Consider the following 15767-nt stretch of genomic DNA (forward strand, 5'->3'; position numbering starts at 1 on the left):
TGTTTGAATCATAATAATGTCCTCAGTTTCTGCTACATCTCAGAGGAGAAGTGGGGGGAGGTGCAGTGCTGGGGCCCGGTAGTTTGGTCATATCTGAAAACCTGACATTCCAATCAAAGCCTTGGAAAAATAACCAGTGTCTCCAATTGTGTTCTGTTATAAGAAGAACAGATTCTTATTGAACTTATGTAAGTAACTATATTGTCATAAAATAACAATATTCGTGAATAGTTTTTAAATACTGGAGGGATCTAGTAGAGAGGGAAGGAAATGTTTTAATTGTTGAAAAGAACCATTAAAGAAATTGTAGAAACCCCATTTTTTTTATCAATTTATTCAGTTTTAGGTAATTAACTTTTGTTCTTTTGACCGTGATTAGTAATTTTATAAACCCATTAGATTTTTTATTAGAATAATGGTACAAACTCAAAGTTGTCAGGAATCCTGTATCTGTTAGTTTAGGACATAAACACTTTAAAATTATAACTGAACCAAGATTATGACTGATAACTTCTATATCAAGAGATGGATTTCTAAGAACCTTACACAATTTTGGGACACATGTTAATAACCTGTCAGTATAACACAGAGAAGGTCAAACATTATTTTTTGTTTTGACAATGCTTTCCATATAGTCTAATTTATCAAATAAACCAATTGGTTTTGATACATCTCTCTCTGTATATCCTTTGAGAAGCTCCAGGGCCCTTGGAACCTCTCAAAGTTAGTTCAAGTCAAAAGTTTGAGTTTTCAGAATTTGGTTTTGGAAAGTTTGTCAAATAACAAAGACTTAAAATACTTAAATAAGATTACAAATTGCTATAAAAATAAAACCAAAGTGAGAAAGGATTTCAAAGGCAGAGAGCACAAGAAATTGTTTTGATAAAACACAGAATAAGTTTTTTAGGCCAGTTATCTAAAAGATAAAAAACCTCTTACAATTTTCTGTTAAGAGCGGTTAAGTGTTTTCAGGAAATCTAGTTGTTGTAACCTAGGAGAGCAAACTCTAACCTTGCATCAGAGTACCTTTGATGTTAATGTTTAATTTTTAGAAAAACTTATACATAATTTGATTTTAAATGATCTTTTTGTTTTGGGCTGGGTTTACAACTTTAACCTTAAATGCCTTTAGCAAAGTCAAATATAATCCCATTTGATTGGAAAACCCAGGCAAAGATGTAAGCTGATAATTCTGAAAACATTTTTCATAGCAATATGATTTTAAACCTTTAATTCCTCTTTATTCTTTAGTAGTCTTTTAACGTCTGCAGAACTCTGTGTACAGATATGTTTCGTCAAGAGATGTAGCCAATTGTAATTTTGTAGATCAATTTCTGTTTTTCAGACTTGCCCAGAGAAACTCAGTGAGAAAACTTTTTGGTCACCAGATTTTAAATGACCAAAAGGCACAAACTTAGTTCAAACCCAAGTGTACCGACCTTTCCCAAACATACAAAATGTTGGCTTTTTTATCCTTGAGTCATTTTTTTACATCCAAATGGTACCTTTTAAACAAACAAACAGCATAAAAAGAGTGTTACAGAGTGAAGATGCTTGAAAAGGGAACAGAAAAGTGAGGAAGAATGCAAAGTACACAACGTTCAGCGTAACATGCTCCGAAGCATGTGGCGAAGGAACAGAGAAAAGAGAGGGTCGCCTATTGTTCCTCCACTACTTTGGCGGCTGTAGTTACTCCTTTTCAACCATTAGGCTAGGTGTTAGCTACGGAGTTCCATTGCAGGCTGTAAGCTGAAACTGTTTCAGTCACTATAGGAAATATTCCACATTCCACCTTTAGCTAAGAATGTTACACATACAAGGTTGTTAAATGATCCCTGTGGTTTCTAAACAAACCCTGCCAGAGACTGGCTCCTTTGAACTTTTTTTCCCTTTGCCTGTAAGACTGCGTGATGGGAGCATATAGCCTAATTTACTGTATATTCTGTGTCTATCCGAGTAGCCTGATGCAAAGTGGTGAGGTTTGTGATCCAGTGACAGAGTGGTCAGATTTGCCATGGGTCCCATAGCATTACCCCAAGACAGGGAGTGGTTACCCAAGATGGGGAGTTGGGATTGGTTTGTAAAAGAAGTATCTGCAAAGTAGTTCAGGAGCAACAGAGAGAGGGTCGAGAATGAAGGTAAACAAAGACTTGGGCATAGCAGACTTTAGAACACTATCCATTGCATCTGAGGAAGCTTTCTAAATTGTGAAGAATTTGGAAATCAAAAGTGCTATGTTCTGGCCACTGGCTTTCATTATCCAGTTTGTATTGTGGCCAGGCAGTGTTGCAGAAGAAAATGTCATTCTGGGCAGGTATCAGGTGAGAGTAGTGTGAGAGGCCTGATTGCCCATGAGATGAAATATAAATTTGGGGGGTAAGAGAAATTCAGGTCCCTGAGATCCTTCAGCAAAGACCAGATGTCCCTGGAAATCATTGAGGATCTGAGAGTGAGAGGCAAACCAACAACACTAGGTGTCCCTAAGTATAGTGGTGCCTAGACACCAGTGTGGCTGAGAGGAGAGCCGCCACCCCGGCACCGGGGTTTTGAGGACAGTCCTGGACTGTCTGTGAATGGGGTCCCACAGTGAGAGGGAAACAAGAATTCACTCACCTAAGCAGTGATCAGTAGTCTGTGTTGGATGTAGGAATCAGCAATGGAATGTGGTGGCGAAAAGCAGCTGGTTTGAGTCTTGGGACAGGATAGATGAGGCAAAGCAGAAGAGAAAGAGAGAAATCTCCAGGGCCTTCAGTTGCCATCAGTTATGCCTCCTTTTAGTGGGCGATCTCAGAGAGAGGGAGAAGGGAGGGTGCCTTGCCAGGTTCGTGGCCTGGGTACCTTGAAGCCAAACTACCCAGCCCCATGTTGGGCACCAATAAATATTAGGTTTGGCAAAGATGGAGAAAAGGGAGAAAGAGACCCAAGCCAGGTGCCATTTCAGCCAAGCAGCTTTATTTCCACAAATGTGGAGGGGAGACTTAGTCAGATCCGTTCCTTCCCCCGAACAAAAGAAAACAGGGTTTATGAGCCTTTGAGGGTTCTGGCAGAGTAAGAGTAATGGGCAATTTCGAAATCAGTGGTATGCAACTTGACACAGCCCTCATGGTCCACTAACACCTGGTTGGTTAGGGCATAGGCTTCTAATTAATATTGCCCCTATATCAGTTTAAAGGGCTCCAGCCTGAAGCCGGCTACAGCAACCCATAAGATGTTCCTTTGATGATAACAGTCATGTTTACCCCTTCCCAGGAGAGGAATTTTGCTGCTCAGTTTCCAGAGCGGGAAAGGGGTGGGGGGAAGGAGGGGAACTTGCTTAGCCTGGCTATGCTGATGTTAAACTAGCCATGAGGCCTAATAGGTGCCTAGTAACTTATGGCTGCAATATGGAATGTGTGTGAGTCAGTGAATACAGTTGCCCCCTGTTTCTGCAGTTTCACTTGCTGTGATTTCTGTTACTTAGGGTCAACCATGGGCCAAAAATATTAAATGGGAAATTCCAGGATAAACAATTCATAAGTTTTAAATTGCATGTCATTCCGAGTAGCATGATGAAATCTTGTGCTGTCCCCCTGCATCCCCCCAGGGAAGTGAATCATCCCTTTGTCCAAGGTATCCATGCTGTAGACACCACCTGCCCTCATAGTGACTTAGTAGCCTTCTTGGTTATCAGATCCACTGTCAAGGTATCACAGTGCTTGTGATTAGATAACCCTTATTTTACTTAATGGTGGCTCCAAAGCGCAAGAGTAGTGATGCTGGCAATTTGGATGTGCCAAAGAGAAGCCTGAAAGTGCTTCCATTAAGTGAAAAGGCAAACGTTCTCAACATAATAAGGAAAGAAAAAAAATTGTATCCTGAGGTTGTGAAGATACACAGTAAGAATAAATTTTCTATCCATGAAATTGTGAACAGTATATCATTATAAATGCTCTGTTTTATTATTATTTATTGTGTTAGTCTCTTACTGTGACTAATTTATAAATTAAACTTTATCATAGGTATGTATGTATAGGAAAAACCATGGTGTATATATAGGGTTCAGTACTATTCTCGGTTTCAGGCATCCATTGGGGGTCCTAGAACATAGCCCCTGTGGATGAGGGGGGACTACTGTATTGAAACAAGTAGCTGAAGAGATAAGCATTGTATAGATTTTGCAAAGCCTTGCAAACCCCGTTCAGAAATTTGCACCTTATTCACAGGATAATGGGAACACATTAAAGGACCCTAAGCAGTGAAATAATATAATTAGAGCCACATTTTAGAGAAGTTTCTTTGATTTCATTATGGAGAATAGATGAGAAGGAATGATAAGGATTGGAGGTGGGGTAACTTTTTAGGAGCTTTGACAGGAATCTAGATGAGTTGTGGTCGTGATTTAGCAGAGTGGATAGATCAATGTGAACAGACAGAGAGAAAAGAGAATTGGAAGGATTTAGGTTTGGAGGTGTGTGGGAGGTGTTAGAGAGGAGTCTTGACTGATGCCCAAGATTCTGGCTGTGGCACCTGGGTGAAAAGAGGTGCCATTCATTGTTCTGAGACAAGGAACAAGGAGCAAGTTTGATGGGAAAGATTATGTTACATTTTGAATTTACAAAATTAGCAGCACCTGTGATACACCTGTATGTCTAAGTAGGCAGGCCAAGCTTTGAAGTCCTGGGAGAAATATCTGGATCTGAATAATAGATATGGAAGTCATTAGTAGTAGATATTTAATTAAAGATATAGGAGTGGATGGCATTTCTCAAAGAGAGAATGAGAAGAGAATAGAGCTGAGGGTGGAACTCTGAGGATGCCACCATTTAAGGTGGTCAGAGGTATGGAGCCCGCCAAGCAGCAGCTAGAAAAGAGAGCTAAAGAGAAGAATGGGTCCGATCACTGAAATAGAAGGCTGAGAGCATTTCAAGAGGTGGGGAGTAGTCAGCAATGGTGGGAAGTAATGTAAAGTAAAGACTAAAAGTGTCTATTTTAATGTAGCAAAGGAAAAAGAGACTTTTTGATTTTTGGGGAAGTAATTCCAGTTTTGCAGTGGATGTTACAAATAGATTGCAGTAAAATGAGGACTAATTGAAGGGAATTCTGAACAGTATGAGTGTATACATAGAACAATTCCTGATGGTGAAGGAGAGAGGTAGTTGGAGGGGGATTTTCTTTTTCTCTCTCATTTTTAAAAAGACAGAAGAGACTTGGATCTAGCAGAAAGGGAGGAGGGAGCCAACGGAGAGAGGAAGGTTCCTGATGAAGCTGCAGGAGAAGATTCTGAACACAGGATCAGGATCGTAGATTGTCTAGAAGGATTCTTTTACATGATAATAGGAGGAAAGGTCATAGGAATAGAGTTGCTGTCTGTTTATATGTTTGATCACAGAAAGAGCATTTCTAAGTGACTAGTGTGGTAGGTTTGAGGAGAATGGAGGTTTGAAATTGCTGAGGAGAAAACTGGCTTAAAAGGCACAGAAGGAAGGCCAGACTGCAACTGGAATTATGGTGGAGATGCGTCCGCTTGGGTGGTAACAGTGTGCATGGCTTTGTGATTTTTTTTTTTTTATCTGCTGCAGTGATAGGTGGCTCAGGTACAGGCAGAGTGGAAGCAGAGATTTGGATTAATTTAGGCTTGGAATGTTGTTGTGCACAAGTGAAAAATGGCCAACAGGACTAGGATATTGATGAGTTACTAGTGATGGACTTTGGAGTCTAGTTAATTAGGGAAGGAAGTGAAAAAGGGAGGAAACTGAGAGTTAGTTTAGAGGACTGAAAGCCTCAGTGACATCCAAGGACAGGTGTAGTGAGAGTGACTAGGTGGGAAAGCTAAGAGAGAATAGGTAGATGTGGCCAGAGGGGGTTGTTTGAATTTATGTCCTCAGACAGAGAGCAGTTCTTGATGATAACAAAGTCCTGGAACATTTATTTAGAAACAGTGGCTAAATTCAAGTGGCTAGTCAGTGTTACTTGATGGAGGAATAAGGAAAGACAGAAGAGTGGGAAGGAGGGAGAGGGGGAAAAATAGTTTTTTTCCAGTGTTTTCTCCCAGATGTCTCCTTGTGATGCTGCTGCAGCAGGATTGGATAAAGGAACAAGCTGGAGAAATCACTGCCACATGCTATTGCAGAACTCTGCATCTGCCAAACTTTACAGGAACCTCAAGCTCTTCTTGTGGCCCCAATATAGGATGCTTGTGTCAAACTGGTTTATGTGCCAACAAGGGGAGTGGGAAAATATCAGTGTCCTTTGTGATCTGAAATATTCTAGGAATGCAATGATAAATCATGTATTTTTCATGGTTTAACTTTTATGTCTAGATGGGCCAATGTCTTCGCAAATGGAATCCAATAGAAATGATACCAAAGACGATCTTGGTGTAAGTATTGAAAGTGTTATTTTATCCATGTATTCAGGAGCCTTCTAATCTCTTGCTTTAGTAGAATAGAAATACAGCCAATAATCTAGTTTTTGATATAAAGCCACTTCTCTCTCTTAACAAATGTACTTCCTACTTAGCATTAAAGCTGTTTCTTTTCTGGATTGTAACCTATGGTGATAAAGTACAACTTGTAGACTAGGGATTTGAGTTAGTTTACTATTCAAACAGGATTTTGGATTTTCCCCCTTGGATTTTTATTTGAATGTTTTAAAGTATATTTTTGTTTACTACATTTACAATATTGTTTTTTACATTTACAGTATTGAAAATATAAACATAAGCATCATACCTTTTTTTTTCAGTATGTGCTTGATAAAATGAGGTATACTTTGGTACTCTTAGATTATATTTCTGTTTTATCTTTAGCCAGAATATTACTTTGTTGATTAAAGCTGTTTTCTGTTGAGTTAAAATATCTGTGATAGCTAAAAACCAGTTGATATGTTAATATGGAAAACCATTTGAATCTTCCTCTGGAGATTTCTAAGACTGTCATGGACTGCTCTATGTAGGTGCCCAGGTGCTTTCTTTCTGAGCCTAAGGATTTCAGTAAAACTGTGCAAATTTTGCTGTTGTTTTAGTGACTTCCATATGTCAATTTGTTATAGAATGTAAATGTGCCTAATTCATCTCTACCTGCTGAAAGTGAAGCAACTGGTCCTGGCTTTGTTCCTCCACCTTTTTCTGCAATCAGAGGTCCATTGTTTCCAGTGGATACAAGGGGTCCATTCATGAGAAGAGAACCTCCTTTTCCTCCACCTCCTCCAGGAAGCATGTATGGAGTTCCTCGAAATTATTTTCTACCAAGGGTTTTCCCTGTCCAGCCACCTCCTCCATTTGCAAGTATGCTTTGTTTAAAAATGTAATATGTTTTATACAGTAAATAAGAGATATTAAGTTTACTATCTGTTTATATAGTAATACAGTGGAGGAAAAATTTTTCTCATGTTCTGTGAGTATACCGTTACTTTTCCAAATTGGGGGCAGACCACCCAGTAGCTCACTTGGTTAGAACATGGTGCTGATAACACCAAGGTCAAGGGTTCAGATCCCTATACCGACTAGCTACAAAAACAAAAAGCAAAAAAGATTTCAATGCTTTTCCAAACTGGGAAGGCAGACAGCAACAGACTGTAATAAGACTTCAACTTGATTCATTTTAATAATATGAAATTATTTCTATATTTTAGTAATCAAGAAAATCATTAGCTTTTTGCAAGTCTTATGTTAAAACTAAAATTATTTGTATATTATTTGAAATGAACTGGTTATTATAGCAATTAGTTAAAATAATTATAATTTATATTTTAGCATTAAAACTACTACCAATGTGTTTTTGAAAGTCTTTTTCATAAGTAGTTCCCATGTAATACTTCTTAATGAAAGCCTAAAATGTGTTTATCATGTTTGGCCTAATTGTTAAATTTGTTGTAATTTTTTTTTTTTTTTTTTTTTTTTTTTTTTTTTTTTTTTTTTTTTTTTTTTTTTTTTTGGAGCGCTGCCGCGCTTCCCAAGCGGCGCACTATCCAGTGCGCCACCGGGCCGGCCCTGTTGTAATTTTTTAATAGTCTCACGTAAGAAAAAAGTAGTAATTTATTACTTTTATATCTATACTTTACCACTTAAAACTATAGATTTCTGCAGAATAAATATATGCTTACCAAATACTAGGCAAAAACCTATTTGTCTTATGTAATCATTCCTTCCCTCATTCCTCCTCTATTTTTAAAGTTTAAGGTGAATTAAAATGAATTTTATTTGGGGAATTTTAAGATGATGTTTGATCTAACTGGAATGTTGAAGTATAATATCAAATCAGAATTGGGAATAACTGTTCTGAATTTTAAATCTGATGAAAATTATATTACATGGAAATGTTTTTTGAAGTAAGTTTTATATATTTTGTATTTTTGAAAAAAATAATTTAATTTTTTTGAAGTGTTAAAATAGGACAAAAATTGTTTCTAAAATTAATGATAATCCCTTTAATCATGTGTAGTTGAAGAAAATACATTTTCTCAACACTGTAAAACTTAATTTGTTACCTCATTTCTAAATATAAAGATAGGTATTAGAAATTATATGCTAGTGATTTATTAGGGCTGCAGTACAGGTTCTTAAAGTTAAAAAATGTCTTTTTCCAATCTCTTTGAACAGTGAGAAATGTCTATTCACCGAGGGGTTTACCTCCTAATGTTCCTCCAAGAGCTGGATTTTTCCCTCCACCCCCGCATTCTGAAAGTAGGAGTGAGTTCCCTTCAAGATCAGTTCCACCTTCAAATGAGCCTACTACTGAAATCCAGAACCACAGCAAGAAGCCTGACAATATTGTTGGTCTCTCTTAATAAATAATTTTGACTTATCTCTCATTTTCAGTTTAAGTAACTACTGTTACTTAAATGATTAAACTTTTACTCAAATTGAAACTTAATGGAATTATAATTCTCAGGATAGTATTTTGTAAATAAAGATGATTTAAATATGAATTTTATGAGTAAATTATTTTCATTTTATTTTATCCCAGGTAGTATAATTATTTTAATTTGATTAACTAATCCACTATTACATAAACAATAATGGGAATTTTATATATGTAATCTTGCAGTTGGGGATGTTTTAAACTCCAAAGCCTGTGTCTTTATGCCAAGAATTGTATTTACTCTGGTTGTAGACAAATGTGAAGGTAACTTTATGCTTAATTAAATAAATTTTAATTGATTTAAAGACTTGTTTAGTATTGATAATAATAATAAAATCAGCTAGTTTTTTTTTATAAATATGGTTCCCTTAGTTAGTTTTTTTTCCTTGTACCTATAACTTTGAGATTCAAAACTAAAGCTTTATATGGGTCTTTTTGATTTGACTATCTTACCAAAAATGTGCCTTCTTTCTTGCAAATAGATGTGAATGGCCCAAAGCAACAAATTAATACACTTTTAAAAGTCAAAATTGGTTATATTTGAAAGAAAACCAGAATATTGTCTAATGGTGAATTTCAGAATCTTTACCTTCTTAGTTCATTCACTAGTTTTCTTGTACAGTTTTCTTTTTTGTTTTTCCTCTTCATTTGTAAGATATTTACTATTTTCTGTGGGAAATGTTGAGATTTACTACAAGAAAACTGTATTGAGGGAATATGTCATCAGTTTTAGCTTTGGGTCCAATTTGATATCTTTAGAGTGTTTTCCTAAATCAGGTTTGTATTCTATTATTAGTCTTCTTGCATGTTTGTATGATTATGGAAGGAAAGGCAATGAAGTATAGCTAATAAGTATCTCAATACTGTGTTGAAGAGTTGGTTGTTTTTAGTTAGATTTTTTCTTCAGTGCCAAAAGACAGAAGATTAAGTATCCTTGAACAAAGCAGTGATGAATTTGTAATTAGAACACTTTACATAACATTTCTCCAGATGTTGCTTGGAACACTGGTCTTGTGAGATGTTTTCACTCCCCTTCCATTCTCACTCTCACCTCAGGAAAAAAAGGCTAAAAGGAAAGTCTCCATGTGAAATGCTTGGATAAGATATTAAGTAGAATGAGGACTATGAAAGCATCATTACATTTGGTGCTTGCTATGGTCTGAATGTTTGCCCACAGTTCATATGTTGAAATCCTAATTCCCATAGTGATGGTATTATGGGGTGGGGCCTTTTGGAAGGTGATTAGGTCATGAGGGTGGAACCCTCTGAATAAGATTTGTGCCCTTATACAAGAGGCCCAGGGCAGCTGGTTCACCCCTTCCCCTATGTGAGGATGCAGCAAGCAGGCACCATCTGTCAGACAGTGAGCAGGCCCTCACTAGACATCTAATCTGCAGGCGCCTTGATCTTGGGCTTCCCAGCTTCCATAACTGTGAGAAACAAATTTTAGTTATTTATAAGCTACCCAGTTTGCAGTGTTTTGTCATAGCAGCCCAAACAGACTAATACAGTGTTTAAAACCAGATTTCAGGAGAAATAAAGACTACTTTTTAAAGTTGGAAAGTGAAAGGTAGAAGTGAAATAGAACAGGAGTTATACAGGACATTCCAATCAACTGAACTCTTTTTGTTTGCCCTAGTATAGGGGAGACCTGTCATGGCTTAACATTGAAGGGAAGGACAGGAGAAGGCAAATCAAACGTAATAGAGAGTAGGAATAAACTAAGGAACAAAATCATAGAGAAGGCAAGGAGAACATGGGGTGACAACATAGTGTAAGACAGCAAGGCTTGATATAGGCTGAGTAGCTTAAAATACTCTGGGCTTCTAGAATAAATGAACAATAATAAATGAATAATAAAAATATTTATATTAGGGGCCAGCCCCGTGACTCACTCGGGAGAGTGCGGTGCTGGTAGCACCGAGGCCCCGGGTTTAGATCCTATATATGGATGGCCGTTGTGCTCAGTGTCTGAGCGCGGTGCAGACCACACTGAGCCAAGGGTTGCGATCCCCTTACCGTTCAAAAAAAAAGACAAAGGAAAAAAAAATATTTATATTAAAGTAATATAACCAAATGGGAGCAAATCAAATAATCGAGAGTATCTTAGGATGAATAGTAAGTTTTCCCCATTTACTTATCCCCAGCTATATATCCTACTTATTTGTTTTAAAAGAATTTTAAATTGTTTAAAATTTAAAACAATTTAAACTGTTTTTCCTATTCAATTCTGTTGATTCTAGAATTTTAGAAGATATACCTGTGATTCCTGATTTATCAACTTGATTAAATTCATCAATTTGAATTGATTCTTTGAGATGGAAAATTTGGATTTAATACACTTATACTGTTATCTCCATTTTCCTTTCCTCTTCGTTTTGATATATATCCCAATTTTAAGTTTTGTATTGTTACCTTTGTAATTTTATTTCTTTAATTATTTATTTTTGCACCACATTAGCATTTATTATCCTTTTTTTTAACATTACATATTTGAACGATTGTCAAAACTAAGTGGCCAGCATTCATGCACAAGTATAACATCCTTAATTTATATTAAACCAGAAATGTGTTACCATTAATGCATTAATATCTTTCACTACTGTATATTGAAAAGAATTGAAATTATTTCTGTAGAAGATTTGTCCTGACAATGTTAACTTCATAGCAGGCTCACTACTTGGCTCATTTTTCAAACACAGTGGAAAAGCAAGTCCATGTCTTGTCCGACCGCTACTAAAACGTCACTGCTCACCCTGGATTACGTTTAATAAAAAAGCAAAGTGCCTACAGAGATTTACAACAATTTTTAACACACACGCACAAAAAAGGTCCTATTATGTGGTCCCAACAATAAACTCAAAAATCTGACAAACACGGGCTCCGATGAGCTGTTTGTAAATACTTTAGATTATGTGCAATTATACTGAAAATCGAGTTTGTTTGAAATCTTCAAAAAAAGTTCCTGTTAATCCTCAAATGGTGCTTGTTATAGCGACATTTCTGTTAAATGCATGCCATGAATTGCCTGTTCTCCAAGCGCAGCAGGTGCACCTTACCATTCATCGTTAACGACTTTATCTGGCTTAAACTTGAACTTCCAACTTCTACCCTTTCTTGACCATTCTCGACAATTCCCTCTGTAGTGATTTTTCTGCCATTAACTATTTTGGTGGAAGTTGATACAGATCGAACGTTGCCCATCCCACGCCCATCCCAAGCGACGTGGAAGAGAATGCAGCGACGCCCCCGTGACCTGCTGCGCCGAGTGAGGTAAAGCCTGTGTCAGAAGAAAATCCACTGAAGGCAGGGAAAAAATGACGCCGTGCCTCCCAGGGGACCCTTTCGATTCCCAAAAAAGTCCTCAAATGAGTCTCCAAAGAAGTCGAATGAAAACGGGTCTCTTCCACCAGAAAATTCCCTGAAGGCATCATCTGGGTTCCGGAACGTGAAGCCAAATGCAAACAGATTGTCAAGACGACCTCCCGCCTCCACCGCTGAGCCCTCCTCTGCCGTGTTTGTCATCGATGCCACGTGGCTGGAATTTTCTCTCTGCTGCTGCTTTATTCTCAGGATTTTTATCTGGGTGCCACTTCAGCGCCAGCTTCCAGTTCGCTTTTTACCCTCTGGTGAGGCCTGTCTGCACGCCTAGAACGTCACAGGAATCCACCATGTGTCCACAGACGGTTGGAACGTGTCTGAGGATGCCCGGGAAGGAGGGCGCCGGGCGGGTGGCCCTGACTCAGGGACAGCTGCTCCTCGCGGGTCCCTTCCTCTCCTTTCTCCAGCAACAAAACTACCTTTGTAATTTTAATATATTTAAGCCTGTGTTAGCCTTTCTCTTTAACCTTCCCTCTTCCCCTGCCCTGACCAGTACCCTTTCACTTAGCTACACATTTTTATTTTCAAGTTTACTAATAATTTATATTATGTCCGTCAGCATAACCTATTTTCTATGTGTGGTCCACAGGTGATCTAAAATTTGAAAATCAATAAATAGCATTTACATCATTATAATTATTTAAATATTATTCACTATTGTAAGAAAATAAGTGATTCATTTTCAGAAATGACTTATCTGAGGTTGTTTTACTGAGATGGTAATTAGTTCCTAGCCCCTTTTGTTTTCTTCATTTTCCCAGAGGGTTGCTAAACAGATAAGGCTCTCCTTGAGATGGTAATTAGTTGCTAGCTCCTTTTGTTTTCTTCATTCGCTGGTGTTTCTCCCTGCACAGGGCTTTGGCAGGCCTTTTTTGCAGGCTTGTCCTGAGTCCCCAGACAAAGGAATTCCTTGCTAGCGGGTAATAAATTTTAGGCATCCTTTTGGAAGATTGTGCATCCCATAGTATTCAGTCAATGAGATAGTGGGGGGAGAGACTTGCACACTAGGGAATAAATTGCTTGCTACAGCCCTTTTCCCTGTGCCTGTCCCATTCACAGACACCCATACTTGCAAGGCCTTTTTTTTTTTTTTTTGTCCCTTTTGAGACAGGCCACACCGCGCTCAGCCAGTGAGCACTGTGAGCGCACAGGCCATCCCTATATAGGATCCGAACCCGCGGAGGGAGCGCTGCTGCGCTCCCAGCGCCGCATTCTCCCAAGTTCTCCATGGGCTTGGCCCCAAGGCCATTATTAAAGTCTCGTTTTGCTGTACCTGGTGTTCTGTGTCCATCCTTTGGCATTGGACGGCTGAGGGCATTTCTCACAACTATCAGGTCAAATTGTATACTGAGTTTATATTTCTTTATGAATCCCAGTGTAACTTCTGGGTCACTCAGAAGAGAATGTTTTTAAATCTCAAGGTCAAATAAGTAATTTTTTTCTTACCTCTTTCTTCCCCCATTTATCAATAATAGCCTAATGTAATGACACATTTTAGTTTGCTTTATACTTGAGCCAAGCACACAATACCTCATCTCTCTTTTCTAATGTGATTTCTTTGTTTTTTTTTCTTTTCATATCCTTACTATATCCTGATTTAAAAAACATTCTCTTTCATATCTTTTCCATTGGGTGTATTTTTTTTTTTTTTTGCTTAAAGTTTTTGTCCTGGAGGACTTTGTCCTCCTGCTGCAAATCAGACTGGTTGCTCTCTATGTTTGTGAACAGAGCTTGCCTTTTTACTCATTTCTTGGGTTTGCTCTTCTTTTCCACATGGATCCCCTGTCTTGATGTTTTATTTATTTATTTGTTTGTTTGTTTGTTTATGTATTTAAGTCTTTCTTTTCACTGGAATTCACTGTCAAGTAATTTCCTAAGAAGGGATGTATGGAATGTAACATTTGTGAATGCTTTGATGTCTGGAAAATGTAATCCCCCACTCCCTTTTTTTGGTATTAGTTTATCTGGTATAGAATTTTAAGTCAGGGGCTGGCCAGTTATTTCACTCAGTAGAGCATAGTGCTGATAACGCCAAAGTCAAGAGTTCAAACCCTGTACAGTCCAGTTGACAAAAAAAAAAAAAAAAAATCTAGGTGAAAATTTTGAATATATTGTTCTTTTGATATCAATTAATTAATATCAATATATTGCTTTTTAATATCCATTGTTGCTAATGAGAAGTCTAAAGGAAGTTTGATTTTCTTCCCTTTGTGTGTATACCTGTTTTTTTCCTATAGAAATTTTTAAAGATTTTTTTTTCTTTCTTTTTTATTTTTTGGTGCCAGCTGGTACAGGGTTCAAACTCTGGACCTTGGTGTTATCAAGCACCCTGCTCTAACCAGCTGAACTAACAAGCCAGCCTTTTTCTTTATCTTTGGTGTTCCGAAAATCACAATGTAATGTGTCTACATGTGAGACTTCTTTCATTCATTGTGTGTTAGTCTAGATCCTTTGAGGAACAGATTACAAGATGAAATTAGACATTAAAGAGATTTATTTATGAAGAATCCCTGTGAAGGATTAAGGGGAGATGCTGTGGAATTAGGTGGAGAGGACGTTTGGACTAATTCAGGTCTGACATCTATGAATGGAGAAAGGGAAGGAAGAAAGTTGGACAGCAACAGTTTTAGACTACAGCACAGCTCTGAGAAAGTCTTAGCTGGGGCAATGGCAATTCCCAGGGCAAAGATTGCCCATTAGATTAGTCACTCATTGTGTAGGAATGGCTGTACTCTAGTAACCCTGCTGTGGTGCTCTGTCTGTGTCTTGGAGCAGATCCTGGGAAGAACCTGGTTTTGGCACGAGTGCTGAAGGTGCAGCAGCTAGAGGCTGTCAGCTAACTATGCTCCTCCTAACAGGCTTTCTCTTCAAGGAAGTTTGACTAGTGCTCTCTGGCTGCCACATTGTTTTAGACTCATGTCCTGAATCTCTGGGAAATCTTTTTTATCTTTGGTAAATTCTTTTTCTACTTATTCTTATATTTTTCATCTCTTTTTCTTTTGTTCTGGAAAATTCTCTTTATATATTCCAATTCTTCTCTTGAAAATTTGAAAATTTTATTTTCAGCAATCATGTTTAATCTTTAAGAACATTTTAATTACTTTGTTTCTTCATAGATCCTGTCCTTTTTGTAATAATTTAATCTTATTGAATTTCTCTATACTAAATTAGAGCTTTCTAAAAGTCATCTTCTAAATTATCTGTTTCTCCTGGGTTAATAATTCTGTTTGCTTATCTTGGGCTTTCTCCCCTCACATGCCTGCTAAAACTTAAGTTGTTCATGTTTAAGAAAGATGGTTATCTGACATAATTTCTGCCTTTTTTGTGTGTAAGAAGGACTGTTTTCCTGTTAGATCTCTTTCTCAAGTGAGAATTAAGAGTGGGAGATCTCCACGCCCTACCCCCTCACAAGCAACCAGCCCAGTGATGACACTGATCAGCTACAGGAGGCACACCGGGCTCTCCCGAGACGGGGTGGCGGGGGGCTGAGGTTCTCGACCATGCCCCCTCCCACTCAACTAGCCCAATGCTGACCAGCAAGAAGGG

The 15767-nt window shown here is 37.8% G+C and overlaps 1 protein-coding gene and 1 pseudogene across 1 annotated transcript in view; one reads left to right on the forward strand and one right to left on the reverse strand.

Annotated features, from left to right (window-relative positions):
* The window catches only part of CTAGE5 (CTAGE family, member 5), a 75853-nt gene extending 66708 nt beyond the window's left edge, over positions 1-9145 (forward strand). The window contains 4 exon segments of the mRNA XM_008584332.1: positions 6300-6358; positions 7030-7264; positions 8579-8716; positions 8719-9145. Coding sequence (XP_008582554.1) covers positions 6300-6358; positions 7030-7264; positions 8579-8716; positions 8719-8744 — 458 coding nt within the window. The 3' untranslated portion in view covers positions 8745-9145.
* A 1695-nt stretch (positions 9146-10840) lies between these two features.
* Positions 10841-12823, reverse strand: LOC103600099 (annotated as a pseudogene).
* Positions 12824-15767: the final 2944 nt, after the last annotated feature.

Source organism: Galeopterus variegatus, unplaced genomic scaffold (assembly GCF_000696425.1).
Source record: "Galeopterus variegatus unplaced genomic scaffold, G_variegatus-3.0.2 Scaffold3227, whole genome shotgun sequence".
In the NCBI taxonomy this organism is placed as follows: domain Eukaryota; kingdom Metazoa; phylum Chordata; class Mammalia; order Dermoptera; family Cynocephalidae; genus Galeopterus; species Galeopterus variegatus.